Genomic DNA, 22,814 nt, shown 5'->3' on the forward strand with positions numbered 1-22,814 from the left:
GCCAAAGAAAAGTACTGGAAGATGACTACCCTCTCTGTGTCCTCACCCGGTGGAAAGAGACAGAAGAAGTGAGCTCTCTGCTGACTCTTCCTAATAACAGATGCTAAGCCCATCACCGTGGGGCGGGGGGGGGGGGCACCCTCAGGCTTATCTAAACCTAGTGACCTCCTAAAATTCCTGCCTTCATCACACTGGGGGTTGAGGCTTAAACATGTGAATTTGGGGATTGGGACAAACATTCAGCCCATCACAGGTAGTAAAGAGAGGAAAGGAAATAGATTGGAAGCTGGAAAATAGAACAGACAGGGTTGGAGTTAAAGTTTCTTTCTACTTCTCATTTTTAAGGCCTTCTGGCCACCGAATGATGGTTCTTCCAATGATTCCAGAAGCCATCCCCTCTCTCACCCCTCGTGTCTATTGGGTGGACGCTCCTGAATGGCTTTCAGCGCTATCATTGAACTCCAGTCCTCAATCTCTACAGTTGTTTTGCTATAAATTTCTCTGACACGGATTTTGAGTATGATTTCCAAACTTTTTGGAGCAGGCGTTTCCAGTTGGCTTGTAGTGTCCCACCCACGTGGAGGGCCAAGATGGCGCACCTTCCCTCTAGACTGTCCTAGTTAGCCTCCCAGGGACCCCGCCTGACCTTTTCTCTCTCCGCTCACAACCGGGCAGATGTTAAGGAGAACACCTCAGAGCAACCTGAACTCTCAAATCTGGGCAGCATGAATCGATAGGGTAGAAGAATTTACTACATTTCAGTCATCTTCACGTGCTCTGTCGGTAGGAAGTCTCTCGCCCTGACAAATCATAAACTACTTTCAGTTGTTCGTCTACAATCCATGTGTTACTGGCTGAGATTGGGAATCATTTGGAATTTATGTTTGGGGGATCTCTGCCTCTCAACCATCCATCAAAAGTGACAGCAGAGCGTCTCTCCACAGTTAACAGTATAAAGGGGTGGGACAGGATGATTTAATTGACATAAAACATCTGTCCCTGAGCCCCTGGGGAGGACGTCCCCTCAAAGAGTCTCCATCCCATGGTTCTTCCTGCCTGAGCCCTGTACCGTCTCTCTTCATTCTGGGGAAAAGTCACGGTTCTTTTAAAATCAGTTGTATTCAGAGATTCTATTTTTGGTGTGCCCACCAGTATGTGGACGCAGGTGCTGGGATGTGGCATGAACGGATTCAGTCCAGACTGGGGAGCAAGGGGCCTCTGCTTTGCGAGGCGAACCTCAGAGGAAGCGCTGCCCGGGCCAGGGTGCGCGGGAGGGGAAGCTGCAACCATTTACAATCGCGTCTTAGAAGAGTCTTAAATGGTGCAGGGAAATGTTGTGTATGAACTTCTGTGGTAAAAAAAAAAAAAAAGAACTTGGAGAGAAAGTGCATGTTGGGGCCAAAGAAAAGTACTGGAAGAAAATAAGCAAAATATTATCACTAGTGATTTCTCTATTTTCCAAACTTTCTGCAGAGAGCAATATGTGATGCTTATAATCAGAAAAAGTCCTCTTTTCTGTTATGTCTTAAATAGCTCTAGATTTTTCAAATTCATTGGCACGACCACCACACACATGGGGCAGGGCCTGGTGGGGGAGGGACTCCTGGGGGCCTCTGAGGCCGGGTGGCTGTGGGAACCGAGCAGAGTCACCCAGAGTGCTGAGCCGGAGTCGGGTGGCCCCAGTTTTCTAAGTCTCCCTCCAAGAGGTCCGATTTTATGTATCTGCTACTGTCCAGGCAGGAGATGCTGGTTGCCTGTCATTACCGCTGTTTCCCCACCATGCGCCAGCCTCGCTGGGACCCCTCTCTGGGTGGGGCCTGGGAACACCACACCTGCTAGATGTAGACTTGTGATCAGGAATGGAGACAAAGGCTGGACACGGGGTGGGTGGGGACACCCCCCCCCAGCCGAGGATGCAGGCACTGGGAGAGGCTCGTGGCTCCCTCCCTGTCTTTCTGGGGTGCTCTTGAGGAAGGGGTACTACCCACCACCTAAAGACCCCTCTGGAAAACACAAAGCCTGAACACACACTGCGATATAAGAAGCCTTAGGGTGTGCCTCTCCGTCTTCCAGGTGAAAAGCTCCTAGTTACAAATCAGAGATGGGAGTAATTAAAAAAAAAAAAAAAGAAAGAAAGAAAGAAAAAGAAAGAGAAATGAACTGTTGACAGCAGGAAAAGTTGAAAATGACTCCAGAGTTCTATTATAGAAATAATCATCGTCATCATTCTATTATGTTCCTCTTTTAAGTACCAGAGTGACAGCGTGCTACCAAGGAAACGGTTTAAATCCTATCTTTTCCAAACAGTTCTGTTTCCTGCGCTGCTGTCCCGTGCCGGGGACACTGCAGAGTGGGCCAGATGTCATTTGAATTCCTTCACGCCGACCAGCACAGGACGGGGGAGAGAGGTTTTCCAGAATGCAGCTGGAAGATTCCAGAGCTGGGTGGGGCATGGGGGGAGGACTATCTGGCTGTGCCCCGGCAGTTGCGGGGTCCCCTGTGCCCTGAGGTCACGGTCTGTGTGGCCCTGAAAAGTGCAGAGCAGGGATGCACGGGCCCTCGTTGTGTCCTTTCAGGCATCCGCATGCTGGACGGCGACGTGACCGATGTCGTTGAGGCCAAGTCACTGGGGATCAGACCCAACTACATCGACATTTACAGCGCCAGCTGGGGGCCAGACGACGATGGGAAGACGGTGGATGGGCCTGGCCGGCTGGCTAAGCAGGCCTTCGAGTATGGCATTAAAAAGGTGTGAGTCATCTAGGGCTATGGGGGATCTTGCCGGGGTGGGGGAGAATAGTTTAAAAAAAAAAAAAATTTAAAAATGAGAGTGACACAGACCGGAGTCCCCCATAATGGGGCCAGGAAGGCCCTGCTGTGCCGTGACCAGGGTGAGGGAGAAGTCATTTCGGGGCTCAGGGGAGTGACTGTCTACCAGCCAGAGCAGAAGGACTTCACCTTGTCATGGAGTGACATTCCAGCAGGTACCTACTGGTCACCCACCAGGCCCAGGACTCTGTGGTTGAAGCCTGACAGCCCCCAACTCACCCCAGCTGAGAGGTGTAGGCAGGTGGGCAGTAGGTGTCCTGGTCTAACTACCTGGCCTATTCCTTGTGTAGGTGGGAGGGATGTCCTGGGCCTCAGAATCCCCCCCTCCCCCGCAATCTGCTATCCCTGCTGCCAAACGGGAAGTCTTGGCCTTGTTGCCCTCCCTGCCAGCACACAGTTTAACATGTTCAGGATGTCTTGGGTAGAGCCTCAGCAGGGACCCAACAGAGCAAACTTCCTAGTGCAGCTTCTCTGCCGACCAGCCGAGGGAAAGCAGAGGAGGCTGGCAGGCTGCTTCTCCCCCGGCCAGGAGGCCCACCCACAGTCACTCTGTGATCATTAGTCCTGGATCCTTGGGAGTCAAACATGCAGGGGGAGGGCGAGAGGGACCTGGAGATGACCCAGTTCTTATAAGCCAGCTGGTGAGGCAGATTTCCGGGCGAGGACAGCTTCTTGGAACAGACAGATGGAGCTGCGGTCAGTGTCCGGGTGGCCCCGGGTGGCCCAACAAGGCCCAACCCGGAGTACAAGGTATGGCCTGGTGATGCTGGTGGGGGCTGGGCAGGAAGTCCAAGCATGCCCCGGGCCAGCGTTCATACTTCCGACTTCTCTTATGGGAGGCAGGACAGTAGGGCTGCAAATGGGAGGTTGGGGGGATTCCGTTTCCTTTTATTGATTATACTTCAGAACGTTTTTTTAAAAAGTCTTCATTTTATTATAACCCTTACACCATGGTTAAAATGTGATTAATGAACAAATCAATTATTATCAGAGGATCCTATTAAAAGCAGCCTTTCTTTGTGTCCCCATGCCCGTCCCCTAGTCCTACCCCAAAAAGGAGCAATTTTTTTTTTTTAAACTCTCTTCACTTTTTTCTTTCTTCTAAATAATAGGACTTGATTGCTTTTCTGGATTATTGAGTTTGGTCATTTTCTAGGACCTTTTTGTGGGGTCTGAATATTTATCTCTTTGCATGTCCCCAACCTTGCATTTGACCTCATGGTCATGCTTGGGACACCACCCAGCTTCCTTTGTCCCCTGTGACTCTAAGAAAATGCAAAGCCTGCTTTCTGTCAGGCTGCTGAGGCCTTGGGCTGTGCCAGGTGCTGGCCCAGGGATGCTGGAAGGTTCAGGCGTGACCAAGTCAGCTGCTGCCTACAAGGGACTGCCAAGTAAAACTATCTTATCTTCCCCGTGCTTGGCTCCTACCACCCACTAGATCACATGGATCTCACTCTCGATGACAAGTAGGGCATCCTAAAAGTTAAGCTTTAATTTAAGCTGTCCATTAAAGATCACATTTTCTGTGGGGAAGATACTGCTCGGAACGGTGTTAATCAGAAACGTGTGTCATTCTGTGAGGTGATTTTGAAAGATCTGAGGTCTCAGAACAAGGTCCCCCATTTCCTAGAGAGGTCAATGATTGTTTTCAAATGATTGCTGGGTATCTCAACTTCACTTAGCTTTGTGTCGACTGAACCCATGCAGGACTTTGGAAAGTCCGGAGCTGCAGAGAAGGGCTCTTTGCATTCCGGATTCTGAAGAGTATCGGCGTTATTGGGCTGTCAGGGGAGGGAAGAAGTTTCAGAGGGCACCATGTGCCTCCCCGTCATTCTTGTCACAGTTTCTTGAAATACTGCAGCCATTCCATTTCCGCCCCCAGTCATTCTGAAGTAAAATATATCATATAGGGAGCCTTAAATCGTAGCTGTCTGAAGTTGTCACTGAAAATCCTCCTGAAAGTTGATGATCTCAAACCAGACCATGTCCCGCACATCCCCCCATTCTGTTTTTCTTCCTCGATGCCCTGTTTATCAGCTACAGTCTTTTCTGTCACGTCTGACTTCATCTCTGGTACATGATGGGGTTTGATGGTAGGAGACTTCAGAGACCACCATTTCATGTAGAGATGTGCCTCATGTCAGTCCTCAGGAAGCCTTACCCCTCACATGGCTGGTCATCCCAAAGGGGAAAGGCAATACCGCTGAGGCTAGGAACACTGTCCTTGTCCAGACGCCAGCCATTTGCAAGTCCTCAGGCACAGTGCTTTGGAGTTCACAGCTGAACCCTTCACTTCCCAGGGGAGGTACTGAAATAGGTTTGGATTGGGTTGAGGTTGTGACTTTCCCTGAACAGAAACACAAGTTCATGGCTAGGGTGAACTGTTGCCCTATAGCTTCTGTTCCTTGGCTTCCAAGAGCTGGGAAGTGAAAATACAATCCTCAGAGACAGCTAAAACCTGTCTTCACTCCTCAGATCTGGGTGTTTCCTCCACCTCAGTCTCATATCCTCCTCAGGAAACTTCGAGGGAGGGAGAGAGGGGCTTGATGCCTTGACACCTTAGAAAATGGATTGGTCTAGGAGTAACTGTGCATTGGAAGGTGGAAGATGGGGGCCTTTGGCATTTTGGACCCTTGTTCCTCAGAGTGGGGTCTAGAAGCAGCCATGCAGGCATCACCCGAAATGCAGAATCTCAGGCACCCTCCCCCAGACCTACTGAGTGTGAGTCTGTGGTATAGCAAGACCCCCAGTGACCTGTGTGCACACTCATGTATGAGGAGTGCCATCTGGGGACATTTTCTGTGCTGCCAAAATAATAAGGTTGTAGCCTCCACTTTGCAAAATGACAGCCTTTCATAAATAATTTGGAATGGGGTAGGGAGCATCTTAGAGATGGTTCTCATGGACAAAAGATGGGCTCTGATAGGTTAAATACCTTGCCATTTTGATTTTAGTTTCTTTGAACTAGCTTCCAATTAATCTCTCCCTATAGGTAATTATATGCACACACACACCACATTTCCACAGTACTTGGTGCCTTTCTTCCAGAAGGTTGACCTTTTTTGGCTAAATGTGAGTAACCTTTCCGTGGAGCTCTTGGCCATGCGGACAGGTCCACCTGGGAGATGTGCAAAGCCGAGAGAGTGAGGCAGCCTTGAGCAGCAGGACTGGGTGAACGCGAGGGACCTCCCGTGGGTTCTTTTGAGAGCCTCAGGTTAGAAACTGGAGGAAAGGTCAGAGTCATGACAAATGCTCACAAAAGAGCAAGAGACTGTCGTCCAGTTGGGCTACAAAGCGGAGAGTCATGGGGCTTTCCAAGCAGGTGGGTCCGCAGAGCCCAGAGTGGACTTGAACCCTGGGTAAGTGTAACGCTCTCCAAGTCAACAGCGAGGCTTCTGTCAGACTCCATGGGGACTGCAGAATTTTGTTGCAAGTTTTCTTTAAGTTGGCCAGTTCTTGAGCATGAGTATCATTTTTCTCCCACGTGTTTGGAAAGGAGGGTCCTTGGCAAGGATACCAAAGTCACCAGCCCTGTGGGTTGGGTTTCGTGGCGATGGGGGTTGGCGCTGCTCTCTGGGGCTGGCTGGGCATCACCAGCAGGTCTAGCCACTCAGACAGAATGGGTCAGGTCCCCCTGGGGGTGGTTCATCGTTAACTAGTGTTTGGGACTGGGGCGAGCACTTGGTTGAGTCAAAAGTCACTGATTCTGTGGGTGTGGGATGAAACAGAGCTACAGGAACTGACCCTGACTGCCGCTGTCTTTCAAATACTTGCTTTCATGTGTATGTTTGGAAAAATGAAAACCTACACACAGTGAAGCCTCTGGCTTTGATTGGTGTTGACCATCTGACCGCTTTATTTTTTTAATAACTTATTTATTTATTTGATTGAGAGAGAGAGAGAGCATAAGCAGGGGGCGGTCAGAGGAAGAAGCAGACTCCCTGCTGAGCAGGTTACCCGACATGGGGCTTGATCCCAGGACCCCAGGATCATGACCTGAGCCGAAGGCAGGCTTTCAAACAACAGAGCCACCAAGGCACCACACCTGACTGCTTTAACGGTACCCGTGGCCAACACCTTGGCGTGTCATGACCTTTTTCACCTGTCCAGTCTTCACCCAGAATTCACAGTCCCACCCCCACTTTGCAAAAACCAGCTTGTTCTCTAAGACATGTGCTTCTTCCATTGGGTTTTCAGGAGCATCCACCCTCTGCCCTACAGGACCAGCTCTTTCATTCCCCACAGGACTGGCTCTTAGGATCTCAAAAAATTAATGTTGTAAATTCAGCCATCAACTTTCATCTCAGTAATTCCTGTGGTACTGCTCACTCTTTGCAACAAGAGGTCATAATGATGGAAACCAGCCATGGATCCGGAGTTAGAAAAGCTCCTTTGGCGGGGGGAAGGGAGGAGCTTGATTTTCCCTTAAAGAGCAGAGAGGGCTTTCCGGGTCATGTCCTCAGTGTGATCCTGGGATTTTGCTGTTGGAAGAATCCTGTCGCCACAGGTGGGAGAGCCCAAAGAACCACGGGGCCTCCATACGGTCTGAACACACCCTTCTCAGACCCTTGGGAGGGACATTCAGAAGGAAGGACTCTGGCCAGGCGGGAGATCCAGCCCGCCAGGTTCTGGCTGCCCGGGGCCGACGCCCTGTTCTCCTCCTTCCCCTGTAGGGTCGGCAAGGCCTGGGCTCCATCTTCGTGTGGGCGTCCGGGAATGGCGGGAGAGAGGGGGACCACTGCTCCTGTGACGGCTACACCAACAGCATCTATACCGTGTCTGTGAGCAGCACCACTGAGAACGGGTACAAGCCGTGGTACCTGGAGGAGTGCGCGTCCACGCTCGCCACTACCTACAGCAGCGGCGCGTTCTACGAGCGGAAAATCGTGAGTTCTCCTGGCCAGGTGGACAGCCTAGACGCGTGCTTTCGGCCCTCTGGGGGCAAGCTGCTTTCCCTCCTCCCAAAGAGAAAAGCCGGCTTGAGGCCCGCCTGTGCCGGGTCCCCGAGTACCGACCTCACCCATCGGGGAACGGGTTGTGCCTTGAGGGAAACCCCAGCCCCTTGGCTGCCACCCGCAGACCCTGCCTTTCTAATTTTGGTACAAAACACCAATTAAAAGCCTCTCTTGGCTTTCGGGATCCAAAAATAGCTTTTAAGAATGGGGTGCCTTTTCAGCGCCGTGCCTCCTTTTAGCTCTCTAAATTTCTGTGGTCACATCGCTTAGGATCCAACTGACTGGTTCAGTTTCAACGTGCCAGGTGCAGTGAGAGAAAGTCTTGGTTTTATACTGAAGCCTTTTAGAAATCCAAGTCTCCTTCCCCGCACTTCTTTCTCCCAACAAAAGGACTTTCCCCGCACACTTTGGACAGAGCCGTGTTTTCCGTCTGTTCCATTCCCTTCAATGAACACCAGTGTGATTTCTCTCTTAAAAAAGGGGACTGTTTACTGTCAGCATATGGGTGGAATGTGTGCTTTCTCCCTTCCCCACAGACTTTCCTACGTTAAGGAAAGCAAAGAGGGGGAGGATCTTGAGCCGAAATTCATGCAGAATTCAAATGCACAGTCATTAAGTTGGTTTTGAGACGTTTAAAAAATGAGACCGTGGAGCTGGCCAGACATGGTTTAATTTTAAAGCAAGCTCATGAGGCATCTTTTTATTTCTCCTGCCGCTGAGCCACATCTCTAGAAATTATTTGCAAATTTATGTTTTGCATTTTTTTCAGCGGGAGCAGACGGGCTCCCTGTTGCCTGCTTTGCCCCATACCGGCTGAAAGGTCAGCAGCACGGCGGCTGGGCCACCAGCCTGGCCGTGGCCCGGGCTAGTTAAGGAAGGTATTCACTTATTTTCCTTTTCTACTGAAGCACGTGCCCCTGGGACAGGCGGCCGAGATTCTGAACGGTGTCCTGTTCATTTAGGAATCTAGCTCATTGGAACACGGGCTTGCTGGAGTCTCGTTAAACATGCCTGCTGGCTGGAGGCTTAGGAGGCAAAGGTTGTGTCATTGAACACTTTGTACCAAAGGCTTTGTGCTGGGACGGCTGCGTCTCTCATCCCTGGGAGCAGGGCTTGCAACTTTATTTGCTTAATTAATCACACTGTGTGTGCGCACACCTTGGGTACAAAATGCCTTAGTTCTTTTTTCTTTCTTTCTTTTTTTTAAAAATCTCTTCTCTGAGCCATAACATACAGTCAGAAAGGTGTACTTAAGAGGAAGATAAAAGAAAATCACTTATTTGTACTTCCTGGGCTGGGCTGCTTCTCTGAGAGTATGCATGGCATTTTTGTTGGGTTTTGTTTGTTTGTTTGTTTTTGGTTGCTGTTATGGTTGTTGTTTTGGGTTAGAGTCCAGTTTTTGCCCTGAGTCCTCCAAGCGAACCTACAAGGGGATAGACTTCTCTGGGTGGTTGGCAGCTTGTCATCTGTGCGGTTCAGGCAGGTATCAGCTAGAAAGCAAGGCTCTGTCCCACCCCGTACTCTCTGTTCCTCTCTGTCCAGTGACTGCCGAGCCTGTGATCACCTGGAGGGAGGGAGGGATTGCCAGGAGCTGACACATGACTTCTAATAAAAGGAGTAAGCCTAGCATTACTCCTCACTCATTCATTCTCTGGCTCTTTCTTCCATTCACTGAACTCAGCAGAGTTGCCCGTGTGACATTTGGTCTCAGGAAGTGGGGACTTCCCACCTTGGCTGAGCCATCCCCTCCTCGCACGGAGGCCCCTCTGCTCCCTCCCCAGCAGCCCTCTCTCAGAGGCTGGAGAGCCAGCCACGGACCTCCCCTGCTCTTGGCAGTATGGCCTCCTCCCCAGACAGCCTCAGTTTCCCTCTCTGGCAACCATTTACTGAATGTAAGTATGTTTCAGGCACCTGCTGGGACCTTCACCAGAAACCTTGGGAAGGCCGCATACTATGCCGATTTGCAGGGGAGGATCCTGGGGTCAGAGGTTGCATCCTTGCAGGACTTCCCTGCCCTCGGCAGCCCTTCCTAACATCAGGATGCCTTCTGGGGGAGGAGGAGGCTGGTCTCCCCCACAGCTCTGTCCAGTCTTCCTGGGTGTGCTTGAGACAGGTTGGATCCTGTCTCCGGACGTTTGTCAGCCCATACGGGATGCGATCAAGGAAGACGCTCCATTGGGAAGAGGGTCTGGAGTGTGAATTCTTTCCCCGGGGTCATGCAGATCGGCTCCTGGAGACTTGCTTTTGCTGGGGGGATCTGTTTCCTCTTGCTCTCGTAACAAATTATCCCAAACGTAGCAGCTTCAAAGAGTACAGAGTTACTATCTCAGAGTTGGTCAGCAGGGCAAGCGGGAGGCCAGTGTCTCTCCATTCTGAGCCTCCTGAGGCTGAAATCCAGGTGCCGGCCAGGCCGTGTTCCTTTCTAGAGGTGCTACTGGAGAATTTATTCTGCGCTCATTCAGGTTGTTGGCAGACTTAGTTCCTTGTGGTTACAGGACTGAGCTCCAGTTTCCTTGCGGGCTGTCTGCACAAGGCTGTTCTCAGCGCCTCCTGGCCGCCCGCATTCTTTGGCTGACTGCTCCTCTCTCCCTCTTCAAAGCCACCGGAGATGGTTTGGGTCCCTCTTCTGCCTCGGCTCTCTGACACGCTTTTCTTCCTCCTTCCACTTCCTCAGGGGCTGGCGATGGTATCGGGCCCGCTGGACAATCCAGGATATTCTTGCTGATTTAAGGTCTGCTGGTTAATGACGTTTGTACCCCTGCAGGGTGCACGGGAGTAGCTTGACAGCCAGAATCCCATCTAGCACAGTAGGCGTGGCACAGCTGAACCCACGCGTGGTGATTCCTCGGTGCCGCTTCTCCACGTCCCTTCAAAGAGAAGGGACAGATCAGGCTGGGCACTAACGAGGTCCCAAAGCAATTAGGCCACCCAGCTCGGTTCGGTGTCAGTGCCTCTGAGGAAGGTGTGCTGAGCATCCCTGGTTTGCAGTCAGCTTTGCCTTCCCAAGGAGAATGGCCAGCTTCCTTGTCCCACACAGCAGGCCCTGTGAAGGTCACGAACACTCCATCCAGGTTCATCTGCTGCATGCTTTGGGACCCTGTCAACTACCTGTGCTGGTAGAGAATGATCTGTGACCTTCTGTGACTGATCTTCTGGGGAAAGGCGGGGTGGTCTCTGGGCCCCCTGGGCATCCTCCTTAACGCCGCCTGTGTTTCCAGCTGCTCTTGATGTCAGGGGTGAATTGGAGGTCGTGAACGTGGACTATGGCAGGTGGTCTGGGGGACTCTGCCATGGAGGGCCCCTCTTCATTTCCTTCTCTTCTTACCTTTGTGTCTCATCACGCAGGTCTACGGAGTGAGGTGGTATGAATTCCTACTGCCAGTCTGCCCTCTTTGCCTTATCTCCCTGTCCCCACCCGGTGATGAGCTCACTACCTCGGGTGGGGTTGGGCACAGTCCCTGTTCTATGTATGAGAGCAAAGCAGACTAGCAGGGAGAAGCAGACAGAAACCTCAATTGCGGGGTTACATCTGCGCGGTGCCTTTTCTGTCCCTGGGACCAGGGGCCACACCTAATCAGGTGCAGCATCCTCAGCAGCCTCCTCACCTCTGACATCTTCTGAGAGCCGACTCTGCCTCTTACCACCCTGTCACGCAGGTCACCACGGATCTGCGGCAGCGCTGCACAGATGGCCACACCGGGACCTCGGTTTCAGCCCCCATGGTGGCGGGCATCATCGCCTTGGCTTTGGAAGCAAAGTAAGTTCCCAGTTGCCTCCCCTTCTTCTCCTTTGTTTTCTGTAAGTTTTTATAAATGGTAAAATGCACATAACCTAAAGGTGACTATTTTAACCATTTTTTGGAAAAGATTGTATTTACCTATGTGAGAGAGAGTGCACAGGAGCAGGGGCGGGAGGAGGAGGATGGGGGAGAGCGGCAGAGGGAAAGGGGGAAGCTGACTTCCTGCTGAGCTGGGAAGCCCAACCTGGGCTCCATCCCAGGACCCTGAGATCATAACCTGAGCCGAGGCAAGTGCTTCGCCAACTGAGCCACCCAGGTGCCCCCCATTTTAATTATTTTCTAAATGTTCATTTCCTCAAGCACATTCACCTTGCGAAGCCATCCCCACCGCCCATCTGTGGAACATTTCCATCATCCCAAACTGAAATCCTATACCCAGTAAGCAGCAGCTCCTGGAGCTATCAGCTAGGTTTGCCATGACAAAATACTATAGACTGGGTGGTTTGAACAACAGGAATGAATGATCTGACAGTTTTGGAGGCTAGAAGTCTAAGATCAAGGTGTCAGTGAGATTGGCGTCCCCTGAGGCCTCTCTCCTTGGCTTGTAGATGGCCACCTTCCTCCTGTGTCCTCACACGATCTTCCTCCGTCCATGTCTGTGTCTAATTCTTTTGTAAGGATGCTGGTCCTAGTGGGTGAGGCCCCCCTAATGATCTCATTCGACCTTAATTACCTCCTCACAGACCCTGTCTCATTCTGAAGGACCAGGGGTGAGGGCTTCAATCTATGAATTCAGGAGGATGCAATTCAGCTCATAAAACTCCCCACAACCCTTCCACGAAGTCCTGGCAGTCACTAGTCCACCTCTTGTCTCTTGGCCTGCTCTAAGCACCTCATATAGGTGGAACCCCACAGGGTTTGCTTTTTTGTGACCGGCTCACATAACACTGTGTCCTCAAGGTTTGTCCATCCTGTAGCGAGGGTCAGGATTTCCTTCCTTTTTAAGGCTACCCTTAATGGATATGAAGAGACTTCTTCCCTTCTTTTCCCTTCCTGAAGCTCACTGTCTCCTGCCCTACGTAAGACCAGAACCCCAAGCCTACCTCCCATGCTGTGTCATGTGCCAGAATCCCACTTCCGGCCGATCTGGGTGTCCTTTATAAAGAGAAACTGACAAGACAGTGGTGATGTTTTATCTGTCGCAAGCCAAATAAAGACTCTGGAGTTGTTAGTATCAGGATGGGTCAGGAAGAAAAGAGAGTTTACTACACAGGCAACTGAGATGCCTGGGTGGCTCAGTCAGTTAAGCTGCTGCCTTCAGCTCAAGTCATGAAACCAGGGTCCTGGGATCGAGTCCCGCATCGGGCTCCTTACTCTGCGGGGAGCCTGCTTCTCTGTCTCTGCCTCTGCCTGCTTGTGCTCTCTCTCTCTCTCACACACAAATAAATAAATGAAATCTTTTTAAATAAATAAGAAATACCACACAGGCAACTGTGGTGTCAAAAACAAATTTAGAGTAGACGTCAAAACTGGCTCAGAACAACTCCGCCATTTGAAGTAGTTAGTTGTCGCCGATGAGGTTGTTTTTTTTTTGTTTTTTTGTTTTGTTTTTAATTTTTATTTATTTCAGAGAGAGAGAAGATGAGAGATAGCATGAGAGGGAGAGAGGGTCAGAGGAAGCAGCAGACCAGGGAGCCTGACGTAGGACTCGATCCCAGAACTCCAGGATCATGACCTGAGGCGAAGGCATGGCTTAACCAACTGAGCCTCCCAGGCGCCCCGCCGATGAGGTTTTAAATGATTCAAAAAATCATATTTGGGTTGCTTAGATCCTTGCAGTTACGAATGTTTGCATGTTGGTTTGTTCAAGGCAAAAGAACTTACAACTCAAATGCTATCAGTTTCACAAAGGAATAGCTCAATAGTTTTGATTTTTAGGCCAAAGTGTTGGCTTCTGTGTTCCAAGGCTCTTTAAAAAAAAAAAAAAAAAAAAAATCTGAGGGACACCTGGGTGGCTCAGTGGGTTGAGCCTCTGCCTTTGGCTCAGGTCATGATCTCGGGGTCCTGAGATTGAGCCCCGCATCAGGCTCTCTGCTCAGTGGGGAGCGTGCTTCCTCCTCTCTCTCTGCCTGCCTCTCTGCCTACTTGTGATCTCTCTCTGTCAAATAAATAAATAAAATCTTTTTTAAAAACTAGAAAATTTTTAAAAATCTGAATAATTACTTACTTGTGTGGAAAGCGGTATTCACATACTTAGCCATTCGTTGTTGAATATTTCCTTCCATTCCTTACTGGACGCTTGTAAGGCATTTTGGTCATCTAAACTAAATAGAAAACAAACCAGCTGTCGCATTAAACTTGGCCTGTGGACACATGAAAACTCTGGAAGTCGTCTTCCTTTCCCTTCCAGCTCCTTCTCAGGAATTTACAGGTGGCTAGTCGGAAACAGCGTCAGCTCAGAGCATTCAAACCTGCAGGACTGGTCAAGGAAGGGACAGGTTCTAACAAGGGATCCTGCGTGCCCGAGAGGAGGAGGTTGGAGACTGGGATAGCGCAGGTGTCCGGGGAAAAGGCCTGCCACTCCCGTGCCCAGCGTGGCCTCCAGACTCTGTTCGGTTGGACTGAAGTGATCAGGCAAAACCGGATCGTCTTGGGTGGACGAGGTCTCAGGGGTCAGGGAGAGCCTATGGACAGCACGTAACAAAAATAAAGACCCTCATGGGTAAGAATTGTGCAGAGGTCGTCCTGGTTTGTGGCCATCTTGGGACTTCCCCATCAGTCTCCTCTTCATTGAAAAAACATTTCCAGTGCTGTTTCTTAGCTGTGTTTCTTGTACAACTGCATTTCTGATTTTATTACCAGAGTGCAAAATAGAATGGATGTCCTCCTAATGAGATGGTTTCTAACATTCTCCTTTTCTGTACGCATTCTGCCCCATGCTTCCTGGTGCTTTCTGCTGGAGCCATCCTCGATAGGTGCCCCAATAATTTGCAGGCTCACACAGGAAACAAGGGGTGCAGCCCTATCCACTCAGGTTGAGCTCTAAAGCCTGTGTCTGTATGGGAGAGGGTGAGGACTTGAATCATGTGGGGGCCTCAGAATCCCCCCTGAACAATGAGATTGGCCATGGGCCCTCAGGAGGGGCAGTAAGGCAGGGGAGGAAAGCCAAGCAAAGTCCTGGGAACGTCTGATCGACACAATGTGGGGACGGAGGTTGGCCAGGAAGCCAGTGAGGTCACTAGCACAGCAGCAAGAATATGCTGGAGAAATCAGAGAAGACCGGGGCTAGCACCTGGAGGGTGAGCCCCAAGGGAGGAATGCATGTGTGCCCCAAGACTCAAACCACAGTGAGGTCCCAGTGGACAACAGGCAAAGAGGTGGGGCCAGGGCATGGTGCAGCCGCCGTGGGATTCAGGGTGGGAGTTCCTCAGCAGCTTAAACAAAGGATTACCGTATGATCCTATAAATCTACTTGTGGGTAGAACCCAAGAGAGCTGAAAGCAGGGACTTGGAGAGCTCCTCGGACATGCGTGTTCACAGCAGCATTACTCACAGTAGCCAAAAGGAGGAGATACCTCAAGTACCCATCAGTAAATGAATGTGTACACACAGTAGGGGCCACACAAGCTTCAGCCTTAAAAAGGAAGGGAATTCCAACACCTGCTACATACGTGAGTGGACCCGGAGGACGTCGTGCTGAGTGAAACAAGCCAGTCCCAACAGGACGCATACCCTGTGGTCCCATTTATATGAGGTTCCCAGAATTGTCACCTTCATAGAGACAGAAAACAGAAGGTTGGCGGTCAAGGGTCTGGAGGCAGGAGGAAAGAGGAAAGTAGAGTCTAATGGGGACAGGGTTCCACTTGGGGAAGAAGAGAAAGTTCTGGAGACAGGTGGTTTGTGATGGATGTTGAACCCTGTGCAGGGACTAGGGGCTCTGCCCCATGCACAGAAAAATGGGGAAGCTGGTAAATTTTCTGTTACGTATATTTTTTAAACGCAAACAAAGACTGGGTGCCTGGAAAGACAGTTGTACCCACTGTGGGTGTGGTGCAGGCTACACCGAGGGTACTTCCAGCCTCTGCCTGTGACCCGGTCTTGATGCTGTGGACAGAGGGGGTTATGATAGAGTATCATTAGAAGAAGGAACCTGGTTTTGGGGGGCGAGGGGTGGGGCAATGTATCTTAGACTCAAAAAACTCTGATCTGTGCATTTTTATTTGTGCGCCTGTGTTCTTTCAATGAAACATTTCCACTCTGGACCAAAGCCAATGTATTAAAATCTAGAGTTAATGAAAATCTTGAACTACAATTGGGGGCAGTGAGGGCCACACCAGGGGCGGGGTGTGGGGGGTCTGGGCAGATGAAGGCTGGAGCGTGCTTTCCCGCACCATAGCATTTGCTTGTCCCGATGGCAGAATAGCCCCTGGGACTTGGAAACCCCAGGATGTCCCACTGTCTCTGCCACAATTTCTTCAGTAACCCTTGGACACACAGGTACATCTTGGCAGCGGGGCTGGGTTTTGAAGGCCATGGATTTTTGGTCACCCACTGTACTGTTTTTAGCTTAGGGTTTAATCCCTGGAAACCATTCTTTACAAAGAGATTATGAAATAAACCCTCGCTGAGGAATGGAGCCTGTGGGGCTCCCTCAAGTCCCGACTTGGGGCTGGCTCCTGACACACCACCCCCCGTGGGCCTGGGCAGCCGTCATTTTGACCCATACGGGTTGGTCTTTTGTTTTGTCGTTGCAGTAATCAGTTAACCTGGAGGGACGTCCAGCACCTGCTGGTGAAGACATCCAGGCCAGCACATCTGAAAGCCAACGATTGGAAAGTCAACGGTGCCGGTCATAAAGGTGCGGTGGCCACTCCCAGTGGGCTGGGCAGGGACTGATCGGCCTGTCCTGGAGGGCCCCTGTGTGACCAGCTGGAATCCCTATTAAAGGGGGGCCAGGGACTTCTCAAAAATAATCCCCAAATCCTCAAAGAATAACAAGAGTCAGAAATAGTAGCTTGAGATTTCAGAAAAGTAACCTCACACTGATGTTAAGAAAAAGCCTAAGAGCCGTAGAATTCAGGCTTTCCCAAACATCATGACTTTTGCCATCCAGAGACCACCTGTACCAAGTATTGATGTAATAGTTCTCTTTACCTTGACTTGCATTTTTTTACATAAATATATTTTAAAGGGAAACTGCATTATATCCAGTTGGTCACGGGTTTGATTATATTTTTATTTTTTTTTAATATACATCCAAACAAATCCGTGACTATTAATACAGTTTGTGTGCCACCTAAAGGCATCTTACATTCTTAGTCCTGAGTAGCTCTAGGATTTGGAGATGGGCCCTCAGTTACCTTATTTGTACAGTGAGAATACTGAGATAGTTATGTAAGTTACTTTCTAACCATAAAATTTCTGTCTGTGTTATAGAAGTAACTCACAGGACAGCAAGGCTTCTTTCCCCAACCCAGCCTGGTACAGACTGAGGTTCCATGAAATCAACCCACGGTCAGGGCTTGTAACCCAGATATTTGGAGCCTCTCGAGCAGATAATTATAGGACTGTGCCACTGGCTTTGTCTGTCTGGCTTCCTACCAGAGATACTTGAAGAAGATTTACAGTTGGCCTGGGTATGTTAGGGAGGACTTCTTTTTCTTTTCTGAAGCTCAGGCCCAACTATTTCAACACTGTGCCTGATACTACTGTCTGTAAAATACAGGACAGTGTTGTCACTGTGAATTCCAAGGGACATTCCTTTTAATAAGAAAGCTTGATCAGACCTAATGCGTTTTTGTCTTGCAAGAATGGCAGTGGTAGTGGTTTGTTGTAGCAAGACCTGACCTACATTTCAATGTTGGCCTAATTAAATAGGAAAATAGATTGTATCTCATTCTTGACCCTGCCTCTTAAATTAAACCTTGAAACTCTCCTACCATGGCCAATAAACACTGGATCGGGCCAACTCATAAGCATTCACGGTCTGAGTTCTGAGCAATGCCACTTTCCCAGAATGCCCTGGGAATTGAGCAAGCCAAGAAAATAGTTAAAAAAATAGAAAAACAAAAAACAACCCAGCCTTGCTTTCTGGTTTATTACACATGGTGGCCACATGAACCAAAGGGTTTCTGGTTTTTGTTTCTCTGGTCTGGTTTATGATTCAAGGAGCTCAGATGCTGACAAGTCCCTATGGTCGGGAGAAACCTATCCCTGCCTTGCAAATAGAAAATGCTAGGCTCTCTCTTGACACTTCTTTCCCAGCTCTGCCTCAAAATGGGCCACGTTTCCTGGCACGCATTGCTGACCTAAAGGAGTCCAGGTCAGGGGGAGGCTAAAGCAGCTGGGATCTTGGAGCAGTCCTCAGAAGGGCTGCAGGGAGATGGCCCACGTTTCTGCCCCCCATGAGTGGTGCTGGTGGTCTGTCCCAGGACTGTGGCCGTCATGGATCTGGGGCCCTGTGTGGGAGCCAAGCAGAGTGTGAGAGCCGGGTTTTGCTCCATTCCCAAGGTGGGGGGGCAGGGGGTTCTGAAGCCTTTGTCTTTTCAGTCAGCCATCTCTATGGATTTGGCCTGGTGGACGCAGAAGCCCTTGTCACGGAGGCGAAGAAGTGGACCGCAGTGCCCGCCCAGCACATGTGTGTCGCCACCACAGACAAGAGACCCAGGTGAGGCTCAGCTCAGGCATCACGTGGCTTTTCAGGAATGTCAGTGTGGACCCGACTGTGCGGTGAGGTACTGTGGGAGGAGGTGTTCACACTCGCGTTCCTGCGCACATCAGCGGACACACATGGATGGGGGTGATGTGTGTGTATAGAATTGTGTGTATAGATGTGTCCGTGTTTTGTCTTACGGATTCTGGGGCTGGAAGAGAATCACTCCTTAAACTGTGACTCTTTCAAGGCCTTTTGCTGTAAGTTTTTGAAATTGCCCCATAGGAGGGAGTTGGACACGTCATGGTCCCTCGTACTGGAAATTCTTATCCAGAATATTTAGCATAGCTGACCAGACTGGCGATCAGGCCTGCCCACTGGGGTAGCATGGGCAGCAGGGATTTGTGTCCTCTCTGTCTGGTGGGAGCCCTGGCTCCAGCCCAGCCCCACCTGTCTCAGGAGTCCACAGTGGGACGCCATCAGCCGTGAACAGGAGGGGCAGCATCTGCCCCTCCCCCAAGGCCGTAGGGAGTTTATGAGCCAAAGTGCACAGCGCTTTTCCTCTGTGTCACTTGAACCTGGACTTTAATAACCTTCTAAATGTTTAAGCAACGGGATTTTTGTAACAAGCCTTGAGCAGTGCTATAGGACCCCCGCTTCTCCTTTTTCCACAGTTGGGACACTCCCAGTATCGCCCTTGGTAATGAGTCATTCTAAATCAGATACATTTGTCCATTGAAATTTTTCTTAAAAAACAAACGAATAAAAACAGCTGCAAAGTAAATCAGATAGCAAGAACCCTACTCCATTAGGAGAGGAAATCAGATCATTCTTCCAAGTTCTGCCATGGCTGCTGTACTTTTTAAGAAAGAGAATGGTGTTTCTCTAGGCCTCAGTATCTGATAAAGAATGGAATGCTTTTTTTTTTTTTTTCCCTCTAGCTGTAACTATTTATTACTTTTGGAAAATATGCATTTGGAAAAAGAAATGTGGGTGTGATTAAGAGTGACCCTTGCTTTATCAGCAAATGCTGCTCCCTTCCTCTGACACTCCTCCTTCTTTGAAAGCACCTACCTCTTATAATATGTTCTTTTTGCCACAAAATATTGAGAAAAATGTTTCTGGCTGATGCCTGGCCCATGGTAGGAATTCAGGAAGTGTTTGTTGTGTGAGTTCCCCAGGGAGGTATTTTTGAAAAACCCCATTTGCATCTGCTGCTAATTGTGAAGGCTGACTGCTGGGTGAGCCCTCCCAGGCCTGACGGGCCGGGCTGTAGACGGGCACCAGATCTCAGTCTTCACAGTTTGAAGCGTCATCTTCTCCGAGGAGCCTTAGCCTGTCATTTCAGAAGAAAGAGGGAAGTTCTCTAAGATCAAGAAGGCTTTTGCTTTCTTGTTTGCTTGTCAGAAAATGCCTGGCACATGGAGAATCAGACTCCAGGTGAGATGATGTTGGGCTCCTGGGAGCCAGGTCCTGGCCCCCGAGGCTACCACGTCCAGGCCCACCGCCCTCCCACTGGTCTCCGCATCAGGGCGGCTCCTGAATGAAGCATTCTTCTCCTGCCAGAAATAGTTTTAAGATGGTAGCGTGGTGCCTAGGTGGCGAAGGGTTGTTTTTATTTTTATTTTATTTTGTTTTTTAAGTGAAAGCACACAGAGTCTAGACAGCTGAGGCAACCGGCCGTAACATACAGTATGACATTGTTCCTGTCCTTTGAGGGAAGAAAGGACTCTGCAAATTCCAACAGAAGGGAAGAATCAGACTTCTGTTTCAAAAGAAAAATTATCTTTACATTTAGCGGTTTGAGGCTCTTTCTAGAATATTCAGCCAACCCGCTATCCCGAGCGCACGCTTCACTGCACACTCTTGTTCCCAAGGGCATAAGGGCTCCAGATAGAGAAAGAGAGGGAGACGGGGAGATTGAGAGAGAGAGAGAGGGCCAGCCTCTTTATCTGGCCATCCTGTGTGTGTCTGTGTGTAATGTAAGTGGTATGTTTACCTCTTTCCTCTTGGGGAGAAGGGAAGGGCCACCCTGGTGTGACGAAGGTCAGGGAACGGTGTTCACAGAGCATCAAGGACAGCCATCCTCGAGGAGGTTGTGGCCACGTCTGCCATTTCTACAGTAATGTCCCACAGAGTCAGAGGACCTGGGTGTTGGTGGTCACATCCCAGGGCAGAAACGAAGAGCAGTGGCCTCTCCGTCCTCTCCTGGCCTTCTGCCCCGATCTGCCCTTCCACTCCCGAGCTAGGTCGTGGCTCAGGAATCCATGGGCCACCCTCCCCGCAGAGCCCACCTGCTGCCCCCAGCCTGTGCTTAGACACGAGCGTGGCTCGCACTGGGCCCCAAGTGACCATCCAGGCCCCTGTTGGTGTTCCTCCTCCTGTCTGCCCAGTCTGATGCCACCTCCGCCCCGAGTCACACTCAGCCCAAAAGGGGCAAAAAGGCCAATAGCACAAGAAAGACCATAGTGGAGGGAAGCTGGGCTGCCCCTGCAGACACAGGCAGGAGAAGAGCCCCGTCAGGAGCCCCATCAAGAGATCAGGTGACTGATGTCTTTAATTTAAAGAAAAGTCACCTAGAGACCCCGAGGACTAGTCTGGACACTGTACCTCTGAGGACTGTGGGGTTTGCAGGTCAGCCTGTCTCTGTCTAGATCCTCCTCCTGAGAGAGAACTAGAAGTCCCTCGGAGCATGGAGAAGGTCAGGGAGCCTGCCTAGAGAGGGGGGGAGAGAGTGGACCGCAGGGGTGGGGGTGGTGAGGACTGAGAGGGCCCAGGCCCCCTGCTCCAAGGTGCAGTCAGATCTCGCTGAGTCATCTCTTCCCAGCTTGTCACCCCCTGACCCCAAAACAGAGGCCATGGAGTCTGGCTCAGCTCTCCCATACCCGCAGTTCTCCCTTTCCCATGGTGGAAGCTGTCCGTGAATGCTAAATCTTAACGCAACAGCACGGAGGAAATCAGGGAGACTTGGCAAGTGCTCTTGCACCAGAGAATACGTTGTAACATTCCAGCACGTGTAGGAGAGCTCCTTGTCTCATCTTGGGCACAAATGGATTTCAGTCTACTTAGAACTTTTCTGTTGCCTGCGCAAAATTATTTATGTCTGTGTGTCAGAGTAGAATAAAATAGATGCTTCTAGAACCTTGCTAAAAGTGAGAAAGAAAAATGAAGGCCAGTATTGTTCCTATGAATGAGAAAAAGGAAAAAAAGGTGGCGGGGGGGCAGCTATTAAATATTTCCTTTGATCCTTAGGATGGTTCTAGCCAGCAGTTCCCTTGTGTTTAAAAAAAAAAAAAAAAATCCAGGCTCCCATGAAACATTTTCTGACATCCCTGACTCTCTAGTCCATGCTGGAAAGACAGCAATGGCAGAGTCTCTCTGAGCAATAAGACCTTGTCCTGTGCTCCTTAGTTTTCCTAGGTTCGGGGAGGTCACTGTCCAGACAGTTTACAGTTTCGTGTGGTTGGTCTTTCCTTGAAAGAACTCACACAACCCAAAAATACACTTCAGTCCTGAAGGTTTTGAATATTAAGAATCATCTGTAGGCCAGACCATATATTTATAGATGTTCCAGAATTAACTATGGATTAACTGCATTAATTTCATTGAAGCAGACCCCGTGCGGTGGTCATTTTCGACTTCTAAATACATAGGTAAGCATAACGGATAAAGATTATCAGGTGCTTACTATGGGCCAGACGTGCTCAGCACTTTCCGTGTACTCCTGCATTCAAAACGCCCACCAAGGGTGTGGAGTTTGGGCAGGATTTTTTCCCCCCAGTTTTCCATTGAAGAAACTGAGGCACAAAGGAGTCCAGAGTAGCCTGGGGCTGAGGGGTGGCGGGGCTGAGCTCCTTCCCCAGGCTGCCTGTCCCCAGAGCATATCCTTGCCTCCCCTCAGAAGGGACACATCACGGGAACTCAGGCAGGACCGAACCAAGTGGAATGACCTGTCCATTGTCCAAGAGACACCTTTCCTCTCTTCCCTCTGCGTCCCCAGCTGGCTGGGCACATTGGCCCTGAGGGCAGGAAATCACTGTGACTCTGGCTGCTTGGAAGCTCCTCCAGCCCTGACCAGCTGCCAGTACCCCAGAGGCCAGACCCAAGTGTCTTGTCTGCAGCAGCTTAGCTAGCTAGGCAGGCGGGTAAGGCCACACAGCTCCTGTGTCCCCATGGGGAGTACCTGTGTGGCCGGGACCCACAACAGCCCCACTGCACACAGCCCAGTTTAGGATCGTTCTAAAAAGCTAGAAGCCAGGGGGCGCCTGGGTGGCTCAGTGGGTTAAGCCTCTGCCTTCAGCTCAGGTCATGATTTCAGGGTCCTGGGATCGAGCCCCACATTGGGCTCTCTGCTCAGCACGGAGCCTGCTTCCCCCACCTGCCCCCCCACCCCGCCCCACCTGCCCCCCCACCCCGCCGTCTGCCTCTCTGCCTACTTGTGATCTTTCTCTCATTCTGTTAAATAAATAAATAAAATCTTTAAAAAAAAAAAAAAAGCTAAATCCCCTCTTACCTTTGGGTTCTATCTGAACTGGGAAGGTTTCCCCCACACCCCTGGATACCATAGAAGGGAGGCCCTTGCTTCTAGCTTCTTCCTCCGTCATTTTTACACAGGGTGTGGCTGGACAGCCTAAGAAAA

The 22,814-nt window shown here is 50.3% G+C and overlaps 1 protein-coding gene across 2 annotated transcripts in view; it reads left to right on the forward strand.

Annotated features, from left to right (window-relative positions):
• The window catches only part of PCSK6 (proprotein convertase subtilisin/kexin type 6), a 189,835-nt gene that overhangs the window by 101,281 nt on the left and 65,740 nt on the right, over window positions 1–22,814 (forward strand). For both annotated transcript variants that reach the window (XM_044232007.1, XM_044232008.1), the window contains exons 7-11: window positions 2,577–2,749; window positions 7,503–7,715; window positions 11,441–11,541; window positions 16,278–16,381; window positions 18,073–18,190. In XM_044232007.1, the coding sequence (XP_044087942.1) occupies window positions 2,577–2,749; window positions 7,503–7,715; window positions 11,441–11,541; window positions 16,278–16,381; window positions 18,073–18,190 (709 nt within the window). The remainder of the gene's footprint in view (window positions 1–2,576; window positions 2,750–7,502; window positions 7,716–11,440; window positions 11,542–16,277; window positions 16,382–18,072; window positions 18,191–22,814) is intronic.

This window comes from Neovison vison, chromosome 13 (assembly GCF_020171115.1).
Source record: "Neovison vison isolate M4711 chromosome 13, ASM_NN_V1, whole genome shotgun sequence".
In the NCBI taxonomy this organism is placed as follows: domain Eukaryota; kingdom Metazoa; phylum Chordata; class Mammalia; order Carnivora; family Mustelidae; genus Neogale; species Neogale vison.